The sequence below is a fragment of the Scylla paramamosain genome, chromosome 10 (genome assembly GCF_035594125.1).
Source record: "Scylla paramamosain isolate STU-SP2022 chromosome 10, ASM3559412v1, whole genome shotgun sequence".
Taxonomy (NCBI): domain Eukaryota; kingdom Metazoa; phylum Arthropoda; class Malacostraca; order Decapoda; family Portunidae; genus Scylla; species Scylla paramamosain.
Genome location: NC_087160.1, coordinates 4,980,001 through 5,005,912, shown reverse-complemented (window position 1 = coordinate 5,005,912; position 25,912 = coordinate 4,980,001). Strand labels below are relative to the sequence as shown.

Genomic DNA, 25,912 nt, shown 5'->3' with positions numbered 1-25,912 from the left:
GAGGAGAAATATTATGTAAGGTAGTTAAAGGCAGACGGAGGTGAACAATGGCAAAATCTACTTGATGCGTGCGAAGATCTAAAGCAAAGACTGATTCTCTTTTCCGTTAAACCTTCCCTGTGCTTTCCTCGGTCGCAACATGGAGCGGCGCGGAGTAAGGCAGGCACGAATGGAATATAGAGGAGCACATACCATGTTTGTCTGAGACGGAAAAAAATAAATAAATACCCACTAATGGTGAAGTACGAGTGGAAGAACAGCATAACAACTGAACCAGGCAAGAAATAATGGAAAGAGGCAGTATGGAACGGACATGGACGAGAAGGGTCAGGAATAATAACAAAATAGAATAAAGGTCCCGAGATGAAGTGACCAGGAGGCGTCAGGCAGGCTAGGTCATTGTCTTGCCCCCAAACGCCTGTACTGTTACCACGCCCGTATGTCTCACATTACCTCTAATTATTGTTACTTCCTTATCTCCTCCTCCTCCTCCTCCTCCTGCTGTTACATGAATCGCTGATCTTTACAACAATTATCCTCGTCCTCACCTCCCTTCCCACCCACTCTGCTGCATGCCTTCCTAACCAGATGCACCACCACCACCACTACCACGCACTCACGCCTCAGTCACCGCACTCCAGGCACGGTCATAGTCTTCCAGAAACGTGTACGTAGTTTTCTTTGTTATTCTCGTGCCATCCAGCCACTCCTTGTCCACTTCTTTTTAGCATTCCGCGAGAGGCCTGCCACTGCCGCCACCTTCACTCTTTAAGGATGTGACATTCCTTATGCAGCGACACGACTCATCGCATTAACATTGGCGTTCATGGTCTCTCTCTCTCTCTCTCTCTCTCTCTCTCTCTCTCTCTCTCTCTCTCTCTCTCTCTCTCTCTCTCTCTCTCTCTCTCTCTCTCTCTCTCTCTCTCTCTCATTCATTTCGTTTTTTCCGCCACTTCCACCTCCGCCAGCCGTGCCCCAGTCAGCTGTTTCCATACAACGAGCTGGGTCCTCACTACAACCATGCCTAAGCGTGCGTCACTCGTGCATCAGCCAGATCTTGGCCCTGCCGCTGGCCGTGCCCCAATCGTGCTGCAACCCACAAAAAATTCTTAACGCCCCCCTCTTGGCTCAAACCTCACAGGATACTGCAGCGAGCCTTAGCGCAAGCCATCGTAGTCACAACCAGGGTCAGCGAGAAACGCGTTGCTCTGCGCATGAACTTAAAACCGAAGACGTTATTTAGCTTCTCTACGCCACTGTTGAGTCTTCAGTTTCTTCACCCACACACTGACAAGAAGCGATAGACATATGAGAATGATGAGATGATGCTGTAATGACGCGAGAGAGAGAGAGAGAGAGAGAGAGAGAGAGAGAGAGAGAGAGAGAGAGAGAGAGAGAGAGAGAGAGAGAGAGAGAGAGAGAGAGAGAACCATTCATAAGGTGGTGAAGGGCATAACCATGTGTACTAGGACTGAGAAGAGCAAAGGAGACATGATGAAAAATGAGAGTATAGAAAGGAAGAGGGAGAGTGGGAGAGGGTGAGGGAGAGTGACCGCCCACGCCGGCCAGGGTCAGCGACTTGGCAGCACCAGGCTCCCTCTGGCACGCCTAGAGAGAGAGAGAGAGAGAGAGAGAGAGAGTTTGTGTGTGTGTATGTAAAATAGACTTACTCTCACTTCCTAAATGTTGTAGAGTATTAAAAGTACATAATAGATGTGTGTGTGTGTGTGTGTGTGTGTGTGTGTGTGTGTTAGAGAGAGAGAGAGAGAGAGAGAGAGAGATCTGTGATTACAACCAGCAACACTTCAGGTAAACCATGAACTAGCTTATTTACAGTGATGGTGGTATATAGAGGTGGCTATTTTGCGCCGTTACTCAGCTCAGTGCGGTATTGCCTTTGTCCCAGTTGTGTTCCATATAGCGAGAGTGAAGGCTTGAGTCAAAGGTTCGTATTCAGAAATGCATTGCTCTCACATCACGGCTATTTTCAAAGCCCACAGAGGCCGGATTCTCATGAGTGTTTCTCTTACTAATAATGTAGATATTTTGTTAATCTGTCACTAAAATCATAGAAACAGCTTTAAAAACCTGTGTGACTTCAATTAGAGCCTTTTGAAAGTAGTGGAGGTGCGGCGCAGAGGTGTTTCAGAATATGAGCCAAATAGGGGAAGGAAAGCCAGATGGGAGGCGAGAGTGGCGTGTGTCAGTGTAGAAATTTGTGTTGGAGTAGGATGAGTGTTGTTTAGAGGGCGAGGATTGAGGTGTATGACATCCATTATATAATGCTTTGTAATTGTTTTCGAATAGTTATTTTTCCCATGTAATAGCCATGATTTGAGTACTCTCTCTCTCTCTCTCTCTCTCTCTCTCTCTCTCTCTCTCTCTCTCTCTCATACATCAAACCCTCTTTCCTCCTTCCTGCAGACATCGACGAGTGCCTGGATCCCGTGCTGGCTGGCAAGTGTGTGGAGAACGCAGAGTGCTGTAACCTTCCCGCCCACTACACCTGCGAGTGCAAGGAAGGCTTCCTCGGGGACGGGTACACTCAGTGCGTTGGTGAGTGTGCAACGGGAGAGGGAGTGATAGGAGTGAAAGGACAGACTGACGGGTATACTGGTAGACAGACAAAGGGGAGGGAGATAAAGAAGGAAACTTATTTACCTAAGGTTTCATCGTAAAATCAAAACGACGCAATCAAAACAACGACGTAAATAAATAGAAATAAGAAGGTATAACAGTAGAATGAACTGGTGACCAAAAGGAAATATTGATAGAAGGCAACTTTATGCTAGAAAGAAGGTATACACATGAGGAAGAGGGTAGGTAATTAATGGGATAATATGGCATACGAGATCACAGAAGAAAGATGAAAGTACAGATTTGAGAGAGGGAGAGAGAGAGAGAGAGAGCAGTGTAATATATATTTAATTTCGAATACAATACCACAGTAACACTTTGAGCACAGCAGGTGTCCATCACAAGCCTCACAGGTGTTGATGGGCCTGACTGCCACCCAGTGCCTACCACTCCTCAACACACATACCTTGTTAACCTTTGACCAGGAAGGGATACGTTGAGTGACCTCCAACTGACAAAGATTTGGGGGAGGGAAAGTTCTAGCACCAAATGTTTGTTTTTGTAATTTGTTAGCAATCTCTAATGGGGGAAAAAAATGAGAAAGAAGTCATTATCCTCACTTGGCAATACACTCAGTATCAGTATGGGATGTTTAATGGGTTTTCTTTCAAATTTTCTCTGCAGGTAGTGAAAAAGTTAGGCTGTTAATGGAAACTAATATCTTTTCTGATGTACTACAGACATAGATGAGTGTCAAAAGCCTGGTGCGTGTGGCAGCAATGCACTCTGCACTAATCTGGTGGGAAACTACACATGCACATGCCCAGAAGGCTACTTCGGCAACCCGTACAATGGGGTGAGTCTCTGATGGGGTGAGGGCAACTTGGTACTCTAGGTGTTCATGATATGTTTGTCCTCTGTAGAAACTGAAGCTAACATATTTCTTTTACCACCATAGTGCGCTGATATGGATGAATGTGAACGAGTTGACTCTTGTGGACCCTTCGCCAAGTGCATCAACCGAGAGGGAGGACACGACTGTGAGTGCCCCACTGGCTACCAGGGTGACCCGTACTCCCGCAGCGGTTGTCAGGTGGGTGGTGCTGATGTCAACATCCTGCATCACATTTTCTGTGCAACGTGTGACTGTTGAAGACTAACCGTGTTCTATTTTGCAGGATATCAACGAGTGTGAGAAGAGCCCTTGTGCTACCAATGCCCTCTGTGTGGATAGCATCAGCAACTATACATGTGCCTGTCCACCTGGATTTGTTGGTGATCCCTATGACATGTATGGGGCCTGCAAAGGTAAGGACACCATTGTTCATGCTAAAGTTTATAGATGTTTAGTTTGCCAATACTTTTTAGTCTTGAGTCCCATTAACGGAGTTGACAACAGTGTTTGGTCTCCTGGGACCTCACAGTGATCCATTAATTACTCCCTCCTTCACTGTGGTCCTAGAGGCAGCTGTGGACTTGTGCATTGCTCATAACGAATAGGTTAATGAAACTAATGCTTGCCTGTAGCCAGCCAGGTGTGGCCTCATGTCACACCTCTCACCGGCTGCCTCATACTAATCCTACGGTGCCTCACTAACAAGATATTAACGAGTGCGTCGACCCGGAGGAGAATGAGGTGGAGGTAACAACAATCCTCCCCCTGGGACAACCATCCAACTGGTCCTTCCCGTGCGGCACAGCAGCCACCTGCATGAACACCCATGGCTCGTACAAATGTGTGTGTCCTGCAGGCTTTACTGGCAACCCAGAACAGGCATGCTCTGACATCAATGAGTGTGGGCTGGCCACCACCTGCAGCCCCAACGCCAAGTGCCTCAACGTTCCTGGCTCCTTCAAGTGTTTTTGTCCACCTGGCTACGAGGGTGACGGGAAGGAGACCTGCAGCAGTTAGTAGTCCCGTGCACTGCTTCCCTTCACTTTTCTCATGTTCATCTGCTGCTGCTGAGATCTGCCCCAGGAAAAATACCATATGACCCTTCGTAGTCTCTTGCAATTTCATCTTAATAATTATTGACTCGTGGACGCAAGACAACTCCGACTCTGCCTTCCACTTATACACAACCTATATTACTATTGGTCACCTTTTTTGTTATCATCAATTCCATTCCAGCCTCACATTCAAAGACATTGAGAAAACTACTTTTCCTCTAGACACAAACATAAGACTTGCAGCAGTTGTAAGCCCAGACACCTGACATGTTTTGTCTGTTCTGCCATTGTTATGTTGATGCTGCTTCAGTTTATCTCTGCAATGCATCTTGTTCATCCCGTCAACTGGAACAACTTCCAGAACACCTTCACGGATTTCCAGGAGTATTTTCTTTCCAGCATATTCTGAAAACTGTATTGCTGTTGAATTTTTGCCTCCCTCGTACTGCCTCACCTCTCCAGCCATGTAACAAACCTATTTGGCCTCTACTGCACCATCAGGCACCTCACTCTGGTGCTGCCATACCTGTGTTGTATTTCCATTACTATATAACTCACTCTACCTGTCTGCTGCTTTTAATTTCATTTATCTATGTATTAGTATTCTTTAGCACTGCACAACCAATCTTTAGTCACTGTATAATTTTTCTTTACCATGTACTGTATGTAAATAAGACACATGACATTTTTATGAAATGAAGATGTGAGTTGGAAAATAGTGATCTCACTTTAATAACTTATTTCCTCCCCCCGTGTCACTGCATCTTGCCACGCTTTGCTCAGGCTGCTGTGGCCATGAGTGACTGACCTTTGCTCACTGTACTTCTTGTCACTGTTTTCCAGCAACCTCAGTTTTGGTTAATACTGCATCTTCCCAGAATGACTTAATGACATCTTCATATTAACATTTATTTACTGATACCTGGTTAACTGCTTTTCAAATGAGAAAATTTTTATAATCATATTGTTGATTTTGATATTTGCCCCAGTCTGAACAGTGTTTGTGCAGAGGGTGAGTAGTTGTGTGCACTGGGATATCTAACCAAAGTTTTAACCTTCAGTAATAGTTATTGGCATGAGTAACAAAAATGTATTGCCTAGGTGACACTAGAACAACACACCCTCTATGGGAGTGCCAGTGCGTGTGGTGGCAATAAGTAGATGACACCCTGGTGGGGAATAATGAACATTAGGGAGTCTTTAATGTAGATTGTCTACTTACCTCTGTCTTGGTTTCCTTACCAGATGTAGATGAGTGCCTGACCAATCCATGTGGTGCCAATGCTGTGTGTTTGGACAGTGTCGGTAGCTACTCATGCCAGTGCCAACCTGACTACACTGGAGACCCTTACTCCGGCTGTGTGGGTGAGTGTCACCTCCTCCTCCTTCCCCTCTCTCTACTAGGGCCACTACTACTATGTATTGCTCTCCTCCTCCTCCTGCTACCATTACTACTACTACTTCATTTATTACTACTACTATTATTATAATATCTGTATTACTATATAATTGTAATTTACTTCTCCAGCCTCTTCCTCTGTCCTTGTATTTAACTTTGCTTCCCTCCTCTCAACATCAATTCTGTTTTGATGACACATGTTTTCCTTGGTACAGACATTGATGAGTGTGCAGCTTATGACCGACCATGTGGCATCAATGCTGTCTGCCAGAACACTCAGCCTGGCTACACCTGTGTTTGCCCCCAAGGATTCATCCCAAAACCTAGTCCTCAGGTGGCATGTGAGCAGGTGTGTCATGTCATTTTCTCGCATGTTGCATCCCAAATCTTTGATTCTGTCAACTTTTTCTCCCTACTACATTAACTGTCACGCTCACCTTACACTTGCCTTCCACAGGCCAATGTGAGCATTCCGTGCCTTTCAAACTTTGATTGCGTGAACAATGCTGAGTGCTTGGAGAGACAGTGCTACTGCCGTGATGGTTTCAAGGCTGTGGGTGCAGTATGTCATGATGAGGATGAGTGCCAGTCATCTCCCTGTGGTCCTAATGCCCAGTGCCAGAACATTCCAGGAAACTTCCAGTGTACTTGCAATGCTGGTTTTCTTGGCAACCCACCAGAGTCTGCCTGTAAAGGTAGGAATGGAAGCTCCTTTTTTCACTCTACATGTATACTTCCATTCATTTGCATCATGATGTGTGTGAGGAATGTTCTTAATTGTATACCATTTACCTTGTCCCCAGCCATTGTGTTTTGTGTTCTCAGCATGTATCAGGTTGCATTTTTCTGTTCTAGTATCAGACTTGGCAAGGCTGCCTCCATCACCATCACCCCAAACTCTTCATTGTGTTCACTCTTAGAATTTATTTATTTCTTCACTTTTGAATAAGATATTAATTTACTTTCCTCTTCTAATTATACCTTTCATACTTTTCATTAGCTCCATGTGAGGGTATCCAATGTGGTCCAAATGCCTACTGTAAACCAGATGGAGTGGAGGCCATGTGTATGTGTAAATCAGGTTGGACCTATGATCCAGTGGACATCTCTGCTGGCTGTGTGGGTAAGTGGGCTGTTCTTGTGAGTATTGAGGCTTGTCCTCCCACTGCAGCTATGATGATCTCTCAAAGAGAAATTTCATTGTTTTGGTGGTATGCATATGCACTTATGTACAATTTGTAAGCATTTGTGTTGTGTTTATCTGCATTACATATATTTACTTTTTTTCATGCTGCCTGATAGGCACTCTTCACTGGTTGTGTATTTATCCAGTTGCATTTACATAGTATACAGGATTTGGATCAAGCTTCATTTCAGTTTGAAACTCAGATGGTCCTTGCACATACCAGCCTTTTCTTCTTGTGTTAGTTGTTCTGTTCTACCCACTGTATCCCTTCAGTTTTCAGTATTTTATGATTGACATTTTGTTCTTGTCCTTTCACTTTGGTGTGTGTGTGTATGTTTGCAGATGTGGATGAGTGTTCAGCAGGAAACAGACCATCAGGGCAGTGTGGGGACAATGCTCTGTGCACCAACACCCCTGGCTCATTCTCCTGCCAGTGCCCACCAGGCTTCACTGGCAACCCCAATGTCAAGTGTTTGGGTGAGTCATGTTCTTGCATGATACTGTATGTGACCTCTACTTGTATGCTGATCATGCTTTTTTTGCCTGCTACCATGCTCTTCTCACCAATCACTATTCCCTTCTTATATCTAAAACCATGTCCCCAGCTCTGATCAAGTAACTTATCATGCTTTGCCATGTCCCCATCAGCCTGTCACCATATCTGTCACACTAGTCATCTCTCCTTTTCCTCCACAACCTTGCCTTTTGCTGATCTTTTGCCATTTCTTCATCTCATCAAGCCCAGTCTCACTCATCTTCATGCTGCTTCTTCACATGAAAACAGACTTTTCTCATACCTCATATCTGCTAAAATAATCCTTCCTCTTATTCAACAGGATAACCTTTCTTCATTGATCATGCTTTACTTACCCTTATCATGCAAATAATGAATACAAATTGCTAGTCACTATCACCAATCAGTGAGGGTATGAGTGTCCTGGAGTCTTGGCTGCTGGCTGATAATAAATGGATGCCAAGAGAAAGTTATGGTTCAGTTTGGAAGATTGTGTCTAGTGTTCCTCTGCAGCTTAGATGTTCCTTTTTGCAAAATTCTATGAACTGAAACAAATTTAATTAAATGAATTAAGATATTTTTTCATGAATATTTCTTAGCCTTGAACATCCCCTTTTGGTGTCTCCTCATATCTGTATGATCATGAGTGATTGCTACAAAATGTGACTTTGTTCTTACAAATGGTGTAACTGGATATCAAAAAGCATAAAACTTTAGATCCTAACTAGACTATTTGATTTAACTACACTATTCTGCACTAAGTATAATACTTCATTTAATAGCTTTGTGTATATTGTGTTAGGCACAGTTGTTCTCAAGCTTGAGTCAGCAGCCATGTAATTCCTGAATTAACATATGATTAACTGTGTGAGATGCATGCCAACTAACCCAAGAGACTCCATACAGGAAGACCACCCCCAGTGGTTACAAACCTGAAGGCTCATATTAACCAAAGCTTTACTAACCATCCTGCTTCTTGTCTTCACTTGGGGCATGCTCAGACATTAACGAGTGTCTTGGACACCCGTTCCCATGTGGCAAGAATGCCAAGTGCATCAACACCTTGGGCAGCTTTGAGTGCTCCTGTCCTCACCCACTCACCGGAGATCCCCTCCAGGAATGTGGTTAGTACCAACGAGCAGGTGCATTCCCCCTCTCCTCCCTATCTCTGGGCACTGCTCTTTGATCGCTCCATCCTGCTGATTCATTCCCTTCTTCCTTAGGTTATGAATGAAAGAAATAATCATCTTATCTCAATAATGATATATCTTCTGTCACAAAGCCTTTTTGGTGTGTGTGTGTGTGTGTGTGTGTCTGTGTGTGTGTGTGTGTGTTTGTGTGTGTGTGTGTGTGTGTGTGTGTGTGTGTGTGCATGCACACACACACACACACACACACACACACACACACACACACACACACACACACACACACACACACACACACACACACAGACACATGCACACATAAGTGTACATGCATTGGTTTCTAGAACCCATGAAGTGCTAAATGAAAGAGAAAACAGAGAGGTCAGTTAACACTTTCAGCAATAAGCTCTCTCTACTTCATCACCCTTGCTCACTACTTTCCTATTGATAATATTGACAGTGTCCTGCTTTTTTCTCCAGATGTGGATGAGTGTCGGCGGCCTGGAACATGTGGTTTAGGTGCTGTGTGTACTAACACCCCTGGCTCCTACACCTGTGTCTGTCCACCTCACACAGTTGCTGATCCTGATCCTTTCACTCAGTGTCTTGAAATTATGAAGTGTGAAGAGGATGATGATTGCCCTGGCAATGCACTCTGCCTTGTCAAGCAGTGCATGTGTCCTGACCCAAACATTGGAGACGACTGCAGACGTAAGTTCAACAAAATCCACTTATTCTAGATTAATTTAGAAGGAAGCTGATCTCTATTATATTACTTGGTCTTTCAAATATGTGAAGCAGATTTTGCAGAAACCGTGTGAGCACTTTTTATTGTTTACATTTTTAGCATGTATGTGATTACAAGTTTGCTAATTTCTTCATGTTGTTTCTGAAGTTTCCATGGAGATCAATTGATATTTATTAAGCATTGTAATGAACTATATGAAAGACTTGCATGGATGGTGATACTAATAATGTTGCAAGTAAAATGACATTGTGTAAGGGTAGGAGAATGTTGAGTGATTGTTTGTCAAAATTTTCAACATAATGGCAAAAATAATTTGAAAATGTAGGGTTAGATGTTAGTTTGTGTCAAAAGTGTCATTTATAAGTCTGCAAACATGTAGGAAAGTCACACTGCATCTAGACATGACTAGTCCATGACCGAGTCCATATTCAGGGAGTATTGTTGAGTAGTTAGTTAGTCAATAGTTACTTGACTTCTAGATTAAATTATTTAAAATTAAGATTTTATTTAACAGTGATCAAGCAGAGTGTTCTTACTCCCATCACTCTTGATAGTTATGCAATGGTTAAGTGGAGTCTTGATTTCTTCCAGATCCTTGTGAAGATGTGCGTTGTGGTCCTAATGCTGACTGCAAGCTAATCAATGGACAGCCTAAATGCATATGTAGTCAAGGCTACAATGGCAATCCAATCAGTGTGTTTGGATGTACAGATGTTGATGAATGTGCCAATAACCCATGTGGTCCAGGAGCTGTGTGTCGCAATGAGCCAGGAACCTTCACCTGTGAGTGTCCCTCAGGTTTTGAAGGCAACCCAACACGTGAAGGCTGTGTGGCAGTGGAACCTCCTGGCTGTGGCCCTACCCAGCCTTGTCCAACAGGAGAGCAGTGTGTGCAAGACAATTCTGTTGATAAGAATGTATGCGTCTGTCGTCGTGGTTACACACGTGATCAGGTTACTGGCCGATGCCAGGACATAAATGAGTGTGTGGACAATCGTCATGTGTGTGGACTCAATGCTATCTGCAAAAATCTTCCTGGGTCCTATGACTGTCAGTGTCCACCAGGCTTTGAGGGCAACCCCTTCAGTGTCTGTGAACGTAAGTGATTCTCATTTTGTTTTAACAAATGGTTAATTAGTTTAGCAAAGTATCTGATTTGTGATTTTTTTCTATACTAAGGCAATAATAAAAGTAGTAGTAGTAGTAGTAGTTGTAATAGTAGTAGTAGTAGTAGTAGTAGTAATAGTAGTAGTAGTAGTGATAATAATAGTAATAGTAATTATTGAAGTAAAAGTAATAGCAGTAATAATGGTAGAGAGCTGGTGTTAGTAATGGTGATAGCATTGGTGATATTAAAGGTGATATTAGGCAAATTACCATCATAAGCTCTCCTGTCTACAGGCTGTAACACACTGGAGTGCACCTGCTTACCACCATACCGCATTGTGGAAGGCAATTGTGTGTTGGCAAACTGCTCATTGGGGAACAAATGTCCTTCTGGGGCTGAGTGTGTCACCATCCAAGGTGGCCTCAGTTACTGTGCATGTCCAAAGGGTTTCACCACACTGGCTGATGGATCTTGCCAAGATGTGGATGAGTGTGCTGTGCGTCAGCCTGATGGAAGCCCCCGCTGTGCCCTGAATGCCGAGTGCTACAATCTAGTGGGTGGATATGATTGCCGCTGCCCACCAGGATATTCTGGGTCCCCATTCACCTCTGGTTGTTCTATATCTAAAATACAATGCAGAAGGGATGATGATTGTGAGGAAAACAAACGCTGTGTTCAGCCAGGCAAATGTATCTGTCCTCCACCATATTTTGTTGACAGCCAAGACAATGCCAAATGTAAGAGTCCATGTGAGGCCTTCTCCTGTGGCATCAATAGCAAGTGCACTCCCTCTGATCCACCTCAGTGTACCTGTCTGCCAGGCTTTGCAGACAAGGGTCCTGCTGGCTGTGTTGATATTAATGAATGTCAGGAGATTAAGTGTGGGCAAAATGCCATATGTATTAATGAGATTGGAAGTTACAAGTGTGAGTGTCCTCCTGGCACTGTGGGAGACCCATTCCATGGCACATGTACTGGTACACAGATAGCAGATTGTCTCAGGGACACTGACTGTCCAGGTGACCTTGCTTGCACACCCACAGGGAATTGTGTCAATCCATGTGATTCTCTCCCCTGTGGTAAAAATGCTTATTGTGAAGCTGAGGAACATGCTGCATGGTGCCGCTGTCACCCAGGATACGCTGAGGGACCCAGTGGGGATTGTGTGTCCATGTGTGAGGGCTTCCTTTGTGGGCCCAGCTCAACATGCATTGTGACCAGTGATGGTCCAACCTGTAAGTGTGAGGAAGGATTCAATGGCAACCCCTTCCCTGGTGGTAGTTGTGTGCCCTCCCAGTGCTCACCCACCAGCCCATGTGAGGAGCCTCAGGTGTGCATAAATGGACGGTGCAAGGAGCGGTGTGAAGGGGTCGTGTGTGGCATTGGAGCCAAGTGTGACAAGAATACCAACAAATGTGTATGTCTTCCCTTCTTCTTGGGTGAACCTGATCTCCTCTGTGTTGCACGTAAGTATACTTTATCACAGCACTAACTCTTCCTTGATGGTTCTTTCTTCATTATATCAAACAGTCAACTTCGCATGATTTTCTAGTTGTATTTCATTTGCACTGAAAGATAATGTGATTGTGAAATTATACCAAAATGACCTTCATGGTATGAGCTTATGTAAACATCATCACATTACTGTTGTTGTTGGTTGTTTTGTTTTGCTTTTCCCTGAGACTTAGTATTGGTAACTTTTGTTTTCCATACAGCGGTTACTCCACCCCTCTGCACTCCTAGCTGTGGAGGCAATGCTCACTGTGAATATGGTGAACCAAACCGCTGCGTATGCAATGCTGGATACAGTGGCAATCCATACAAGTCCTGCGAGTCAGAAGATAGTGAGAGGGCAGACTGTTCCAACACCAAGTGTGGCAGCGGTGCTCAGTGTCGCCAGGGGGTGAATCGCGTAGACTGTGTGTGTCCAGTTGGGTACCAAGGAAACCCATATGTGGAATGCACTGATGTGGATGAGTGCATTGGTAATGCCTGTGGCATGAATGCTATCTGTCTCAATACACCTGGGAGCTTTGACTGTCGATGCCAAGAAGGTTTTTCTGGCAATCCATTCATCATGTGCATGGAAATAGACATAAAAGATGACCCCTGCCTTGTAGATCCTACAGCCTGTGCCCCACCTGCCTGCTTAGGAGTGGTGTGTGGCCCTAATGCTGTTTGTGACCAAGGATCTTGCTCCTGCCGTTCAGGTTTTCAGGGAGATCCTAATGACAAGGAGGAAGGCTGCCAGTCATCAGGGTGCCACAATGATCTTGAATGTGAGGATGATGAGATTTGTTTTCCAAGTAATAGACAGCGAACATGTGAAGAAGCATGCAACAGAGTGGAGTGCGGCCCTAATGCCATTTGTGTGGCTCAGGATCATCGATCCTCTTGTCTCTGCAAAGAAGGCCATCGTGGAAATCCCAATGATCCTACCTCAGGCTGTGCACCAGATGACCGTGAGGATGAGTGCGATGATGATGACAGCTGTGATGATGGCAAAGTGTGCCAGGTAGACCTACAAGGGATGCGAGCATGCATTGACCCATGTTTCAGCCACACGTGTGGCCAAAATGAGGAGTGTTACGTGAAGGATGATCGTCCTCTGTGCCGCTGTGATGAGGGTTACTTGCACAACCCAGTGACCAACCGCTGCCAGAGTGAGTACTGCAACTCTTTGCATAAGTCTTGTGTTTATCAACTAGTTTTTGTTTGTTTCTTAATCTTGAGCTCATACAATGCTTGTGGGAATGAGAGTCATAATCATTAGTTTCAGGGCAGCAGATGACATCTTACTATAAATAAAAGTAGCTATTTCATCTAGTAGTAGTCATTTCATCTAATTTTTCTCTCAAATTGTGTAGTTTTCTTTTTTACTACCATATAGTATGACTTTTTCTGGCCAGCTTTGGCTAGAAGGGTTGGTGAATGGAGAGAAACCTGATGCACAATTTTTCTTCAATACTAGATGAGAAGAAAAATAAAACAGTTCAGCAAGAACATGAAAGTCTGTTAATTTTTGCAATCTTTTGTAATTGTTTAAATCTCTCTCTCTCTCTCTCTCTCTCTCTCTCTCTCTCTCTCTCTCTCTCTCTCTCTCTCTCTCTCTCTCTCTCTCTCTCTCTCTCTCTCTCTCTCTCTCTCTCTCTCTCTCTCTCTCATTTATCTAACCTCATATTAGCAACCAAAAGTGTATACTGTATGATTCCATCCAAAACAAAACTATAAAGAAGCACAAAATCATTTGAAAAGGCATTTTATATTCAAATATGACAGCAAATATCTTTATATGCTCTATTTACTACATCAGTGAATTCACTGGTAGTAATGATATTAACTTCCTCCACAGAACCAGCTGTGCCAGACTGTGAGAGTAATCGTGAATGTGCCATTGATGCTGCCTGCCAACCTGATGAGCTTGGCATCTTGAAGTGCATAGAAGTGTGTCATGACTTCAATTGTCCTCTCCATTCCACCTGTTATGCTAACAACCACCGTGGATTGTGCCAGTGCAAGGCAGGCTATACTGGTAACCCCAATGATCGGACTGGGTGTCGCCCTATTCCCCTTGACCAGTGCCAGAATGATGCACAGTGTCCACAGACCCACAAGTGTGAGGCTCAGGGAAATGTCCGTAAGTGTGTTGCTGTGTGTGATACCACACGTTGTGGACCAGGAGCGGTGTGCATTGCAAACAATCATGCTGCTCAGTGTCAGTGCCCTCCTGGGCTTTTCACAGGTGATCCCAATGACTTTGAGCAAGGTTGCAGTTCTGTGAGCTGTCTTATAAATGAGGACTGTCCCAAAGACCAAGCTTGCAACAGGCTTGATTATACTTGTTTTGATGTCTGCTTTGATGCATGTGGAGAAAATGCCATCTGTCTAGCTGAAAACCATCGCTATAATTGTAAGTGCCCACCAGGTTTCCAGCCACAACCAGTTCCAGACATTGCATGTGGAGTTGTGGACCTGTGTAACCCAAATCCTTGTCATTCATCTGCCACATGCTCCTCCTCTGGTGGCACACACCAGTGCCTGTGTCCGCCTGGCATGGTGGGTGACCCTTACACCACAGGTTGCCATCCCATAGGAATGTGTCCCAATGGTGATGTGGACTGTCAGTTAGACAGTATTTGTCTCAATGGCCGCTGTGCTTCTCCTTGCGACCGTGCTTGTGGCCCAAATGCTCTTTGTAATATTGTCAACAGAAAGCCAATATGTACCTGTCCACCACGTTTCCAGCCAAATCCCACTCCAGAAAATGGATGTATCCGCACCACTTTATCTTGCACCAGTGATTCACAATGTCAAGGGGGCATATGTCTGGCAGGCCAGTGCAGACCAGTGTGTCAAGACAACGAAGAGTGTGCCCAGGGTGAAAGGTGCATCAGAAACAAGTGCATGGTGCCTTGTGTGTCATCCTCACAGTGCCCCACTGGACAGGCTTGCACTGTTGGAGTATGTCTTTTAGGCTGCCGCAGCAATGGTGACTGTCCTTCAGAGCAGGGCTGTGTGAACAATAAATGTGTTGATCCATGCTCAAAGAAAAATGTATGTGGACCCAATGCCAAGTGCCAAGTCCAGAACCAGCGTGCCTCTTGCTATTGCCCTGTTGATTTCAAAGCTGTACCCACCCCAGAGCAAGGCTGCATTCGTGTGCCAACCTCCTGTGTCTCCAACAATGACTGTGGCCCTAGCATGGTGTGTGAAGTGGGAAAGTGCTATCCTGTCTGTCAGCAAGATGCTCAGTGTGCTCAGGGTGAACACTGTGGAGGAATTTGCAAAAGAGTTTGTTTTGGAGATAGCAACTGTCTACAAGGAGAAGTGTGCATTGAAGGCTCATGCATACCAGGCTGCCGCAGCAATGCTGACTGTCGTGTTCATGAAGTCTGCATCTCAAAAAAATGCATGTGTGACAAAGGATTCCTACCAGGCCAGAATGGCTGTGTTGACATCGATGAATGTCAAGAGAATCCATGTCATTCAACTGCTTCTTGCATCAATTTACTTGGCTCATACAAATGCACATGTCCTGCCTTCACTGTGGGTGACCCCTATACAGCCCCAGGCTGTATCAAGCCAAACACCTGTGTTGATGACAGCTCATGCCAGGGTGACCAAGCATGTGAAGAAACTGAAAATGGAATACTGGAATGCATTGATCCATGTGCTTCTGCTGTGTGTGGAAATAATGCAAGATGCAAGGTGGTGGATCGCAAGCCTTTGTGTGAGTGTATTCCCGGCCACTATGGGGATCCTAATGATCTTACTGTGGGCTGTGTTAAAGGAGAATGTATTGAAAATAAGGACTGCTCCCGCAACAAGCTCTGTGACACCCTCAACTATAAATGTATTAGTAAGTATCCTTACTTATTTAAAGCTTTCAAGTAAATTAGTTTTCCTCTATAATAAGTACAATGTAAAATTATTTTCCATCTCCAGTGTGCTGATTTAGTTTGATAAAAGTTCTTAGTAAACTGTAAGTTTTAAAATTCACAACTTCATTTCTTCCTCAGATCCTTGTGACAACACTAACTGTGGATTTGGCCGCTGTCAGACTGTAGACCATGCCGCCATCTGTTACTGTGAACGAGGGTTTGAGAGGGATACAGCAGGAGCATGTGTCGACATGGATGAGTGCCATGATGCACCATGCCATCGGTCAGCACTCTGTCACAACTCTCTAGGAAGTTACTCCTGTGTGTGTCCTGAAGGCCAAATAGGTGACCCTGTGGTATCTGGCTGCCGCACACCAGGGGAATGTACAGATGATTCTTATTGCCCTGAGACAGCCGCATGTGTGGACAACAACTGTTTTGATCCATGTAGAAAGCCAGGTGTATGTGGAAAGGGAGCTGTATGCCACGTTGAGAAGCACACAGCAACCTGCTCCTGTCCGCCCCGCACCACAGGCAACCCTCTCACCGAGTGTGTGCGTCTTGACTGTCTTGGTCATGGTGACTGTGCTGCAGATAAATCCTGCATTGGCAACAAATGTGTTAATCCATGTTCAATCCCTGGTGTATGTGGCAAAAATGCTGGTTGCACCCCTCGTGCCCACCTCCACCAGTGCTACTGTGAGGCTGGCTTCACTGGAGACCCCAGCCTGGGCTGCACAACTATCACTTACTGTGCTAAGGAGACTGACTGTCCTGCAGGAGAACAGTGCAATGGAGGCATCTGTGTCCGTGAGTAACAGATTTATATTTATCCTGCATAACACAGTTTAGTGAATCATAGAATATTAGGCATACTAGACACAGCAGTCTATCTTTATTGATAATTCCTTTACTCTTTGTTTTCACAGCCTCATGCACTAGCAACCGTGGCTGTCTGTCTGGGCAGGTTTGCATTGATGGTTCATGTGTACCCACATGCAGGAACAACAGGGACTGTCCCTCACTTCAGGTAAATTTCAAACTACACATATGTTGTGGTTTCCTCATTGTTTTCAAAAGAGCAGTGCTACTTTCCTCAGCTTACCCCATCATTATCCTTCCAGCCATAGATGCTCTTTAGCAGAAGCAGCAGATTATAAAATAGCCGACATGTTCTTGGAATTTCTTAGAAATACATATATATTTGATATTATTTTTTTTTACAGGTTTGTCAGAATAGTCTGTGTGTGGTAGAGGTGAAATGCCGGCAGAATAGTGAATGTGAAGAGAGCCAGCAGTGTCGTACCAATGCTGTTGGGCAAGCTGAGTGCAAGGCAGTGTGTGATGGCCTCATCCTGTGTGGCCGCAATGCTGAATGTGTTGCCATTAAGCATCAACCAGTGTGCCAGTGCCCACAGGTCAGTCTCTAAGAAGATCCCACAGGCTCTTAGGGCTGCACACTTATTCCAATGTAAAATCCTGCACAGACCAGGTCACATTGCCATGGACATTGGTCTTCAGCAATTTTTACTAAAGGAAACCTGAGTTAGGCTCAGGTATTTGATCATATAAGAGCATATCATTTTTGAGGAAATATAAGTTGTGCATTTGTATGTGTATATTTATTTGATAGTATTCAGGCTTTGAATCCAGCTCATGTTGTTTTATATCTTTATGTATTTGTTTATGTATTTCATGAAAGCTACTGTCATCCCATAGGGCTACTTTGGTGACCCTCAAGACGAGCGAGTTGGCTGCCTTAAAATTGAGTGTGAGACGGATGAAGCATGTAGCCAGACAGACCGATGTGACAACTACATGTGCAAACGTAAGTGTCGATGGTGCCACTGTGACCTATATCTTTATCAGATGCTTGTATTTTATGTCATAATGAAAGACCACTTCAGAAAAGAAACACAAAATGCTCCAAGAGTATTAATAAAAGACATTTGCTTACAGGTGCATGTAGTGTAAACAACCAGTGTGGAGAAAATGCCCTTTGTGTCTCTGAGGCCCACAAGGCAGTATGCTTCTGTCGTGAAGGATTCCAAGGGGATCCTTTGAAAGGATGCCAACCCATAGATTTTTGTGATGAGGAGCCATGTGGTTCTGGTGCCAGGTGTTACAACTTCCGTGGCAGCTACAAGTGTCTGTGTCCCCCTGGTACTGTGGGCGATGCTTACACAGAAGGATGCAAACCACCCGTGGACTGTCTGGTAGATGAAGACTGCCCTCCCTCTGCTTACTGTGGGGAAGAAGATAATGTTCCCAAGTGTAGAGATGTGTGTGAGAAATCCCAGTGTGGCCTCAATGCTGAGTGTCGTGCTGCCAACCACCTTGCTGTTTGCACTTGTGTTGATGGGTATGAGGGTGATGCCACCGACCGAGTGACTGGCTGCCGTCCCAAGAAAGTGCCATGCCAGGGCAACTCAGACTGTCCCCCAAATACCATCTGTGATGGAAGACTTTGCAGGCGTGAGTTGACCCTCCATATTCTTTCCACTATATGAGAAGTTAGGAGAACCATTCTAACAGATTTTTAAAGGAGAGAGAGAAGGGGAGAGAGTATCATTAATAAGCCCATTTATCATTTCCAGCCCCCTGCCAAAGTGACTCCGAGTGTGGGCTGACAGAGGCATGTGTGCGTGGCCAGTGCACAAACTTGTGTGACAAAGATCAACCATGTGGCCTTAATGCCATCTGCAACATGGTGAACCACAAGAAGGAATGCTCATGCCCACCTGAATTCACTGGCAAGGCTGAAATGGAATGTTACCGAGTTCCTTCAGCTTGCCAGAGAAACAGTGACTGCCCATCAGGATTTTTGTGCAAGAATGGCGTGTGCTATCTTGGCTGTCGTACTGACAGTAACTGTGCTCAGAATGAAAAGTGCATGAGTGGCACCTGCATGTGTAAGTGAACAGCTCATTAAATCTACATAGGAAGGAGGGTTTGAAGAGGGCTTTGGATGGAAGAGGGAAGTATGTCAGTGAATTAAAGTGACAAAAGATGAGTAGTGAATACATGAATGGAGATGCAACAACAGGTTCACATGTACTCTGGTCAGCAGAGGAGGTTAGGTGTGAAGAAAAGTATTAGTTTATTAAGAGCCAACAACAGTAAACCACTTCTGCCATTGAAATCACTAGCAGAAATTTCTGGCTGTTATACAAATATCACATAATACATATAGATGATAATACATATAGATGCTGTGTTACTACACCAACCTTTAATGAGGATGTCAGCCAAGTACAAAGATATACTGGTAGATGGGGAAAATTATTGTGAATGTTTGTATATAGATGCCTTATTACAACACCAGTCTTTAATGAGGATGTCAGCCAGGTACAAAGATATATTGTAGATGGGGAAAATTATTGTGAATGTTTGTATATAGATGCCCTATTACAACACCAGTCTTTAATGAGGATGTCAGCCAGGTACAAGGATATATTGGTAGATGGGGAAAATTGCTGTGAATGTTTGTTACAACACCAACCTTTAATGAGGATGTCAGCCAGGTAGATTATTTATATTGCTGTGAAAATACTTTTAAGTTAATTGGTACTCAAAATTAATGTTTATTCTGCCTTTTATCATTACAGTAACCTGCCGTGTTGACAATGATTGCTTCCTTGGTCACATTTGTCTGAATAATATCTGTATGATTGGATGTCGAGCCAACGAGGATTGCACCACTGACCAAGCCTGTGTCAACAACCGCTGCTCCAACCCTTGTGGCTCCCCTTCAGTGTGTGGCCCTAATGCTCACTGCTCTGTGAGCACTCACCGTGCTCAGTGCACCTGTCCTGATGGCTTTATTCCCAATCCAACACCCAATGTTGCCTGTTCCCGAAAGCCCACCTCCTGCAACATTAATTCTGACTGTGCCCCAGGCTTTATGTGCAGCTTAGGTACCTGCATGGCCATCTGTTCTTCCTCATCTAACTGCCTAGACACTGAGCAGTGTGATGGGTCAGTGTGTCGTCCTACCTGCCGCCGGGATGACAATTGCCGATCTGGGGAAATCTGTAACCAGCTCATGTGCACAGTGGGCTGCCGCTCAGATGTTGAATGTCCCTCTAGCCAAGCTTGTGTTAACAATAAGTGCACTGACCCATGCACTTCACCTACTGCCTGTGGTGGTAATGCTATTTGCAGGGCAGAAAATCATAATGCAAAATGCTTCTGTCCTGACAACTTGGTAGGTGATCCCTATGTTAACTGCCGTCTGCCACCCACCTCTTGTACTGACGACCCTGACTGCCCAGAAGGAATGACTTGTTTCTATGGGACCTGCCGTCCCCTTTGCTCCCATGATCAAGGTTGCTTCAACAATGAACGCTGTGTTGGTGGTGTTTGTAAGGAGATCTGCAATTCTGATTCCCAGTGTAGTGAAGGCAATATTTGCCAAGGTCGCTTATGTATCCTTGGCTGCCGCTCAGATTCAAGCTGTCCCACACAGCTGTCCTGCATGAACAGACAGTGTCGTGACCCATGCCAGGGAGATGTGGCATGTGGCAAGTGTGCCAAGTGTGAAGTAGTGGACCACCAACCACAGTGTAGTTGTGCCTCCAATACAGTGGGCAACCCACTGATAGCATGTACCACCCCAATGCGTCGGTGCTCCTCCATCACTGATTGTGGCTTCCGTGGATCATGTCAAAGTGGCCTCTGTGTCAAGGCTTGCACTTCCAATGCTGAGTGCAATTGTGGGGAGGTGTGCAGCAACAACTATTGTCGTGCACAGTGCTCCAAACACAGTGATTGCTCTGAAGGTTTCTTGTGTCATGAGGACCTCTGTGTTGCTGGCTGCCGTGCTAATGGAGACTGTCCTCCAACCAAAGGCTGTTACAACAATAAGTGTGAAGATCCTTGTGATGTTGATCCATGTGGTGCCAATACTCGTTGCCGTGTTTCCAATCATCGACCACTTTGTTTCTGCAAGGATGGTTACCATGGAGATCCAAAAGTGAGCTGTGAAGAGTACGAGTGCAGAACAGATCAGGAATGTGATAGGGATCAGAAATGTGTGAACCAAGAATGCAAGCATTTATGTTCAGATGACACATGTGGTATTAATGCTCGTTGTACAGTACTCAACCAAGAAGCAAAATGTTCTTGTCCACCTGGATTCTTCGGCAACCCAGTGATAGAGTGCAAGAAAGAGATAAATGAGTGTCTCAACAACCCATGTGGTCTCAATGCCCAGTGTGTTAACACTGTTGGCAGCTACATGTGCACTTGCAATACTGGTTGTGAGGGAGAACCATACCATCAAGAAGGATGCAGATGCATGCAGGATCATGTGGACCCATGCCAGCGGATTAGCTGTGGCATCAATGCCAAATGCAGGACCATTTCTCGTACAGAGGGAGAGTGTCAGTGCCCAGACCATCTTCCCATTGGGGATCCTCTTATCAAATGTAAGTGTTACATTAATTAATGATTAATGATCAGTCTCATTTACAGTTTTAAAATATTGTTGTGATAAGTTTTCTACTGAAACAAAATGATGACATTAGACTGCACTCACACTGAGCACCTTATCATATCTCAAAACTTCCAACAGCAGAAGAGTTGTTTGGAAGTGTTTAGTTACTGATTGCTTTAGCTAGTGAAAATATCTACCTAGAATTTGCATTATGGGTAAGTCAAATACATACTCTCCACCTCCAACTGCAGGTTCAGCTGACTGTCGACAGAAAGGATGTGGGTTGGCAGCCAGGTGTGTGCGAGAGAGGGATGGAAGCTACGGGTGTCGGTGCAATAACTCCACATGGACAGGGGATCCCTATGTGGAGTGCTACCCAGGTAAGCCAATCCTGAATGCCTTGTGCTCGGTTTACATTTCCTGCAGCACTGTAGACACTTGTGGGGGTGAATGGTAGATCTGCAGTTATTCATTCGTAGTGGCCACTCACTCCTTCCACACCGAGAGTTTTGCTTTGTGATGTTTGAAGTCTTGAAGAATCTATATTTTATTTCGCATTTTCTGAGTTTTCACTTCCACAGACAGCTTTTGGATCCTATTACCATCTCACCTCTGTAGGATCTTGAAGGACTTGGTCACAACCTCAGGAGAGCTTTGAGGTAGCATCTCCTCAGTGCTTGGGGAAGTGGCCCCTATGACTCGAGCTAACTGGCTGGACAGATATTGAATGAGTCTGTTAGAAACTTTTAAGTGCATCGAACATCCAAAAAAGGCTGGTTACTCATTTGAAAGATTTTTGATTGTTCGGTGTTTTTAAAAGTGGTGTTTTCATAGATCCTTAATAGTAGTGTTTGTAGCATCTGTGTGCAATATTTGTACTTATCTCATGACCTTGATTGTTCCTAGTTAAAAGTGGCATGAAACAGTGGACGTGGCGGCTGGTGAGTGAGTCACGTTGAGGGTAAAACACAAGGAGCCTGACTAATGGGACAGTAATGTAATGGAAGATCACACTGAATAAATTAATTATTAATAGTAAAGCATTAGTATAATATTACTTTTTAAAAGGGCAGCAAAATGACTGCTCACCGCACTCATATAATGAATGTTTTTAATGTTTTTATTATTTTCATGTAGTTTAGAATACCTCTGTCCTTGATTTTTCATAATACTTCCCAGGTATTTTGTTCACCATTGTATAAAAACATTATTATCACTTCCTCCCATTCCTCAATATCCTTTTTCCCATATTTCTCTCTCTCTCTCTCTCTCTCTCTCTCTCTCTCTCTCTCTCTCTCTCTCTCTCTCTCTCTCTCTTCTCTCTCTCTCTCTCTCTCTCTCTCTCTCTCTCTCTCTCTCTCTCTCTCTCTCTCTCTCTCTCTCTCTCTCTCTCTCCCCCTCTCTCTCCTTTTCATTATTTTTCCCTCTCATTAGTTTAAGTTTCTATGCATCATGTTTCACTTTCTGCAGAATGAAGCATCCCCAGTTTTCTTTGTCAATTTTCCATTTCCTGTTTTCATTGTGCTTCCTGACTTCACGCACCAAGCCTCAAGATGTGTTGACAAGTGAGTGCTCTTTTGATCCCTGATAGCCAAGAGTCAGGGCAGACACAAGGAGACAAACAGTTTGAGTGAGACAGACACAAGCACTACTCTTATCCACTCATTACACTTTGCCTATGTCCTATCTCTTCATCTGCCTGTGTCCTAATTGTCAGCAGGATCCAAAATTACTTGCTTTGCTTATGTAGACCCTTATCTTCCCCTTTAGCATCCTTAGGTCGTGTGGTTCATGTACATGTTAAACTGTACAACTTATGGCTGTCATCTTCCTTTGATAATTTCTCTTAGTTTGGCAAACTTATTATCTTACACATTTACTTTATACACTCTTGCACCACTTCCTCCTTAATTCTGTTTTCTCTGCTAATGTCTTTCTGTGATTATGTAGATGCTTAGCCTTTGCTCAACTGACTGTCACTTGATATTTGTTGTACTCACTATTTTAGTTCATGTAATCTTTATTCTGTGCCTGCTATTCATTCTTATATTTATTTTTAATCAATCTAATCTTTGTACTCCTCAACTGATCACCAATCTTTTTTTTCCTATTCTCATATTTATCCTTGATCTGACAATTATTCCTTCTTAAATTCTGATCTTCAGACTGCTTACTGCTTATTCAGATCTTGTGTGTCTCTTGTTATCCATAGTCTTTCATGGTACCATATGGTTAATCTAATCTTTATCTTGTGTCTAGTAATCACCTTAAATATTGTACTGCATCCTAAATTCATACCAATCTTCATCTTATATTGACTGGTCACCCTAGTATTTATACCTTGGTCACACTTGTACATGTTCTGTGCTCTTTACTTACTTTGCATAATCTATGTCCTGTGTTTTCTGACTACCCTAATCCTTGCCTAATATCCTTTACTTACCCTACCTCTATCAGTGTTCTGTGCTCTCAACTAGCCCTAATCTTTTTCTTGTGTCCTTTAATAAACCAGATCCTTGTCCTGCGTCCAATAGTGCTTTTATTCCCAGCTCTGTCTTTGTCCATGTTAAGTTCATAAAATCGATTCCTGACTCACTAGTGCCTATAGATACCTTTATGTGTCCTAATGTGTCCAATTTGGTGTTCTAATGTCCCTGCTCCCTCATGTTATATGTGCCAGTAACCCTCACGCCATGGACTCCCAACAACCAAAACACAAACATGAAGCCACTCATGCAAGAGATGCATGCTGATATACTTATCCAGCATAGATGTGTGTGTGTGTGTGTGTGTGTGTGTGTGTGTGTGTGTGTGTGTGTGTGTGTGTGTGTGTGTGTGTGTGTTTGAACAGTTGTGTGCAATTAAAACCAGAAGAGTACAAGATATCACTTAATATGAGTAGTGCAACCCAGTGTCCCTAACTTTGTAACACCAGCACTGGTTCACTTACTTTCATCTATAGTTCCAAAGGTGGTCCCATCCGCCAGTCTCATGCTATTCATAGATTGCTCCACTGTATGGCAATGTCTGTGTATGTTTGTGTGAGTTTGGGCTTATTTTTATATTATGTTATTCATAGGCTTACTACTAAACATATGGATGCTGATAGATGAGAGAAGTGCTGCTTGAAGCTTAGAATAATATGGAATACAGTATGAAAGGAGTGTATGTGGAGCAGGTGAAGCAGGCGGGTGGTGACCACCGGTGTGCATGCTGACGGTGGCTTCCTCTCCCACACACTAGATACTTCGTGCACGCTAGACACAGACTGCCCGTCGGCTCTGGCTTGTATCAGTGGACAATGTAAAGATCCATGCTGGCTGCAGCACCCTTGCGGTAAGCGTGCTCTCTGTGAGACTGTGGCCCATGTGCCCAAGTGCTCCTGCCCACAGTGCTATGTGGGACAGCCTGAGGTGGCCTGTGAGCCAGACCCAGCCTGCAGCTCACAGTCTTCCACAGAGTCATCCCAGGTGACCAGTTGTCACCAGGATGGTGACTGTGATGAACAGATGGCTTGTGACAATGCTCAAGCTGTTTGTTATGATCCATGTGCCTCTGAGGCTGCAGTCTGTGAGGCTCACAAGGTGTGTAAAGTCAGGAAGCACAAACCCACATGTATATGCAAATATGGCTTCATTGTGAACTCAGTGGGAGAGTTTGTGTGTGCGACAGGACGGATCGAGTGTCGCCGGAATGAGGAGTGCGCCAGCAACCTGGCATGTGTCGACAACCGCTGCTCCGACCCTTGTGCTGTGGGCCGCCCCTGCCCTCCAAACAAGCAGTGCGACGTTCTCAATCACCGCCCTGTGTGCATCTGTATGAAAGACTGTACACCATCTGTCACCATCTGCCTGAGGAATGAAGGGTGTGCCCCCAATGAGGCCTGTGTGTCTTACCAGTGTGTGGACCCATGCATCTCATTCAACTGCCCTGGGGACAGACCCTGCTACGTCGAGGATCACAAGCCAAAGTGTAAATTCTGCCCCCCAGACTATACTGGCGACTCTAGCTCTGGCTGCGTCAAAGGTAAAGCCCAGAGCCAGGAGCCGAGCGGCCCCGGCTGCTACTACTTATGTATTAACCCGACTGAGCGGTGGTGGACAATAGTGGCCCGTAGTCTTGTCATAGCCAGCCACCTCGACTAACCTCCATGATGGGACCTTCGGAAGGACCTGCTCCCTTTGTGGAGTCTGCCCTTGGTCAGTGACTGACTGTTGGATTGGTGACCTCAGTAGCCAATTCAATTATCTTGTCTCTAGCCAAGGGTTCATGAGAGGGAGTGTGTCCACCAAATGTCCCTGGAGTAGACTAATAAAGTTACAGACCTCATGTTCTACTATCTTTTGCTAATATGTTTGTTTGAATTAGCAATTCTTAATGCACAAATACAGTCATAACTCACACTGAAATCTTGGTCCAGCTCTTTAGCACCTGATGAATATTCTTAAAAAGCTACAAAGTACC

The 25,912-nt window shown here is 44.5% G+C and overlaps 1 protein-coding gene across 1 annotated transcript in view; it reads left to right on the top strand.

Annotated features, from left to right (window-relative positions):
• LOC135104137 (uncharacterized) overlaps positions 1-25,912 on the top strand; it is a 234,452-nt gene that overhangs the window by 97,483 nt on the left and 111,057 nt on the right. Inside the window, exons 6-30 of the mRNA XM_064011167.1 lie at positions 2,425-2,556; positions 3,318-3,433; positions 3,536-3,670; positions 3,756-3,885; positions 4,179-4,484; positions 5,773-5,892; positions 6,142-6,275; positions 6,384-6,621; positions 6,927-7,049; positions 7,455-7,589; positions 8,628-8,750; positions 9,255-9,485; positions 10,114-10,620; positions 10,924-12,096; positions 12,346-13,293; positions 13,983-15,989; positions 16,150-16,821; positions 16,941-17,041; positions 17,238-17,429; positions 17,731-17,839; positions 17,971-18,486; positions 18,609-18,923; positions 19,620-21,440; positions 21,700-21,828; positions 24,692-25,474. Of these exons, the coding sequence (XP_063867237.1) occupies positions 2,425-2,556; positions 3,318-3,433; positions 3,536-3,670; positions 3,756-3,885; positions 4,179-4,484; positions 5,773-5,892; positions 6,142-6,275; positions 6,384-6,621; positions 6,927-7,049; positions 7,455-7,589; positions 8,628-8,750; positions 9,255-9,485; positions 10,114-10,620; positions 10,924-12,096; positions 12,346-13,293; positions 13,983-15,989; positions 16,150-16,821; positions 16,941-17,041; positions 17,238-17,429; positions 17,731-17,839; positions 17,971-18,486; positions 18,609-18,923; positions 19,620-21,440; positions 21,700-21,828; positions 24,692-25,474 (11,196 nt within the window). The remainder of the gene's footprint in view (positions 1-2,424; positions 2,557-3,317; positions 3,434-3,535; positions 3,671-3,755; positions 3,886-4,178; positions 4,485-5,772; positions 5,893-6,141; positions 6,276-6,383; positions 6,622-6,926; positions 7,050-7,454; positions 7,590-8,627; positions 8,751-9,254; positions 9,486-10,113; positions 10,621-10,923; positions 12,097-12,345; positions 13,294-13,982; positions 15,990-16,149; positions 16,822-16,940; positions 17,042-17,237; positions 17,430-17,730; positions 17,840-17,970; positions 18,487-18,608; positions 18,924-19,619; positions 21,441-21,699; positions 21,829-24,691; positions 25,475-25,912) is intronic.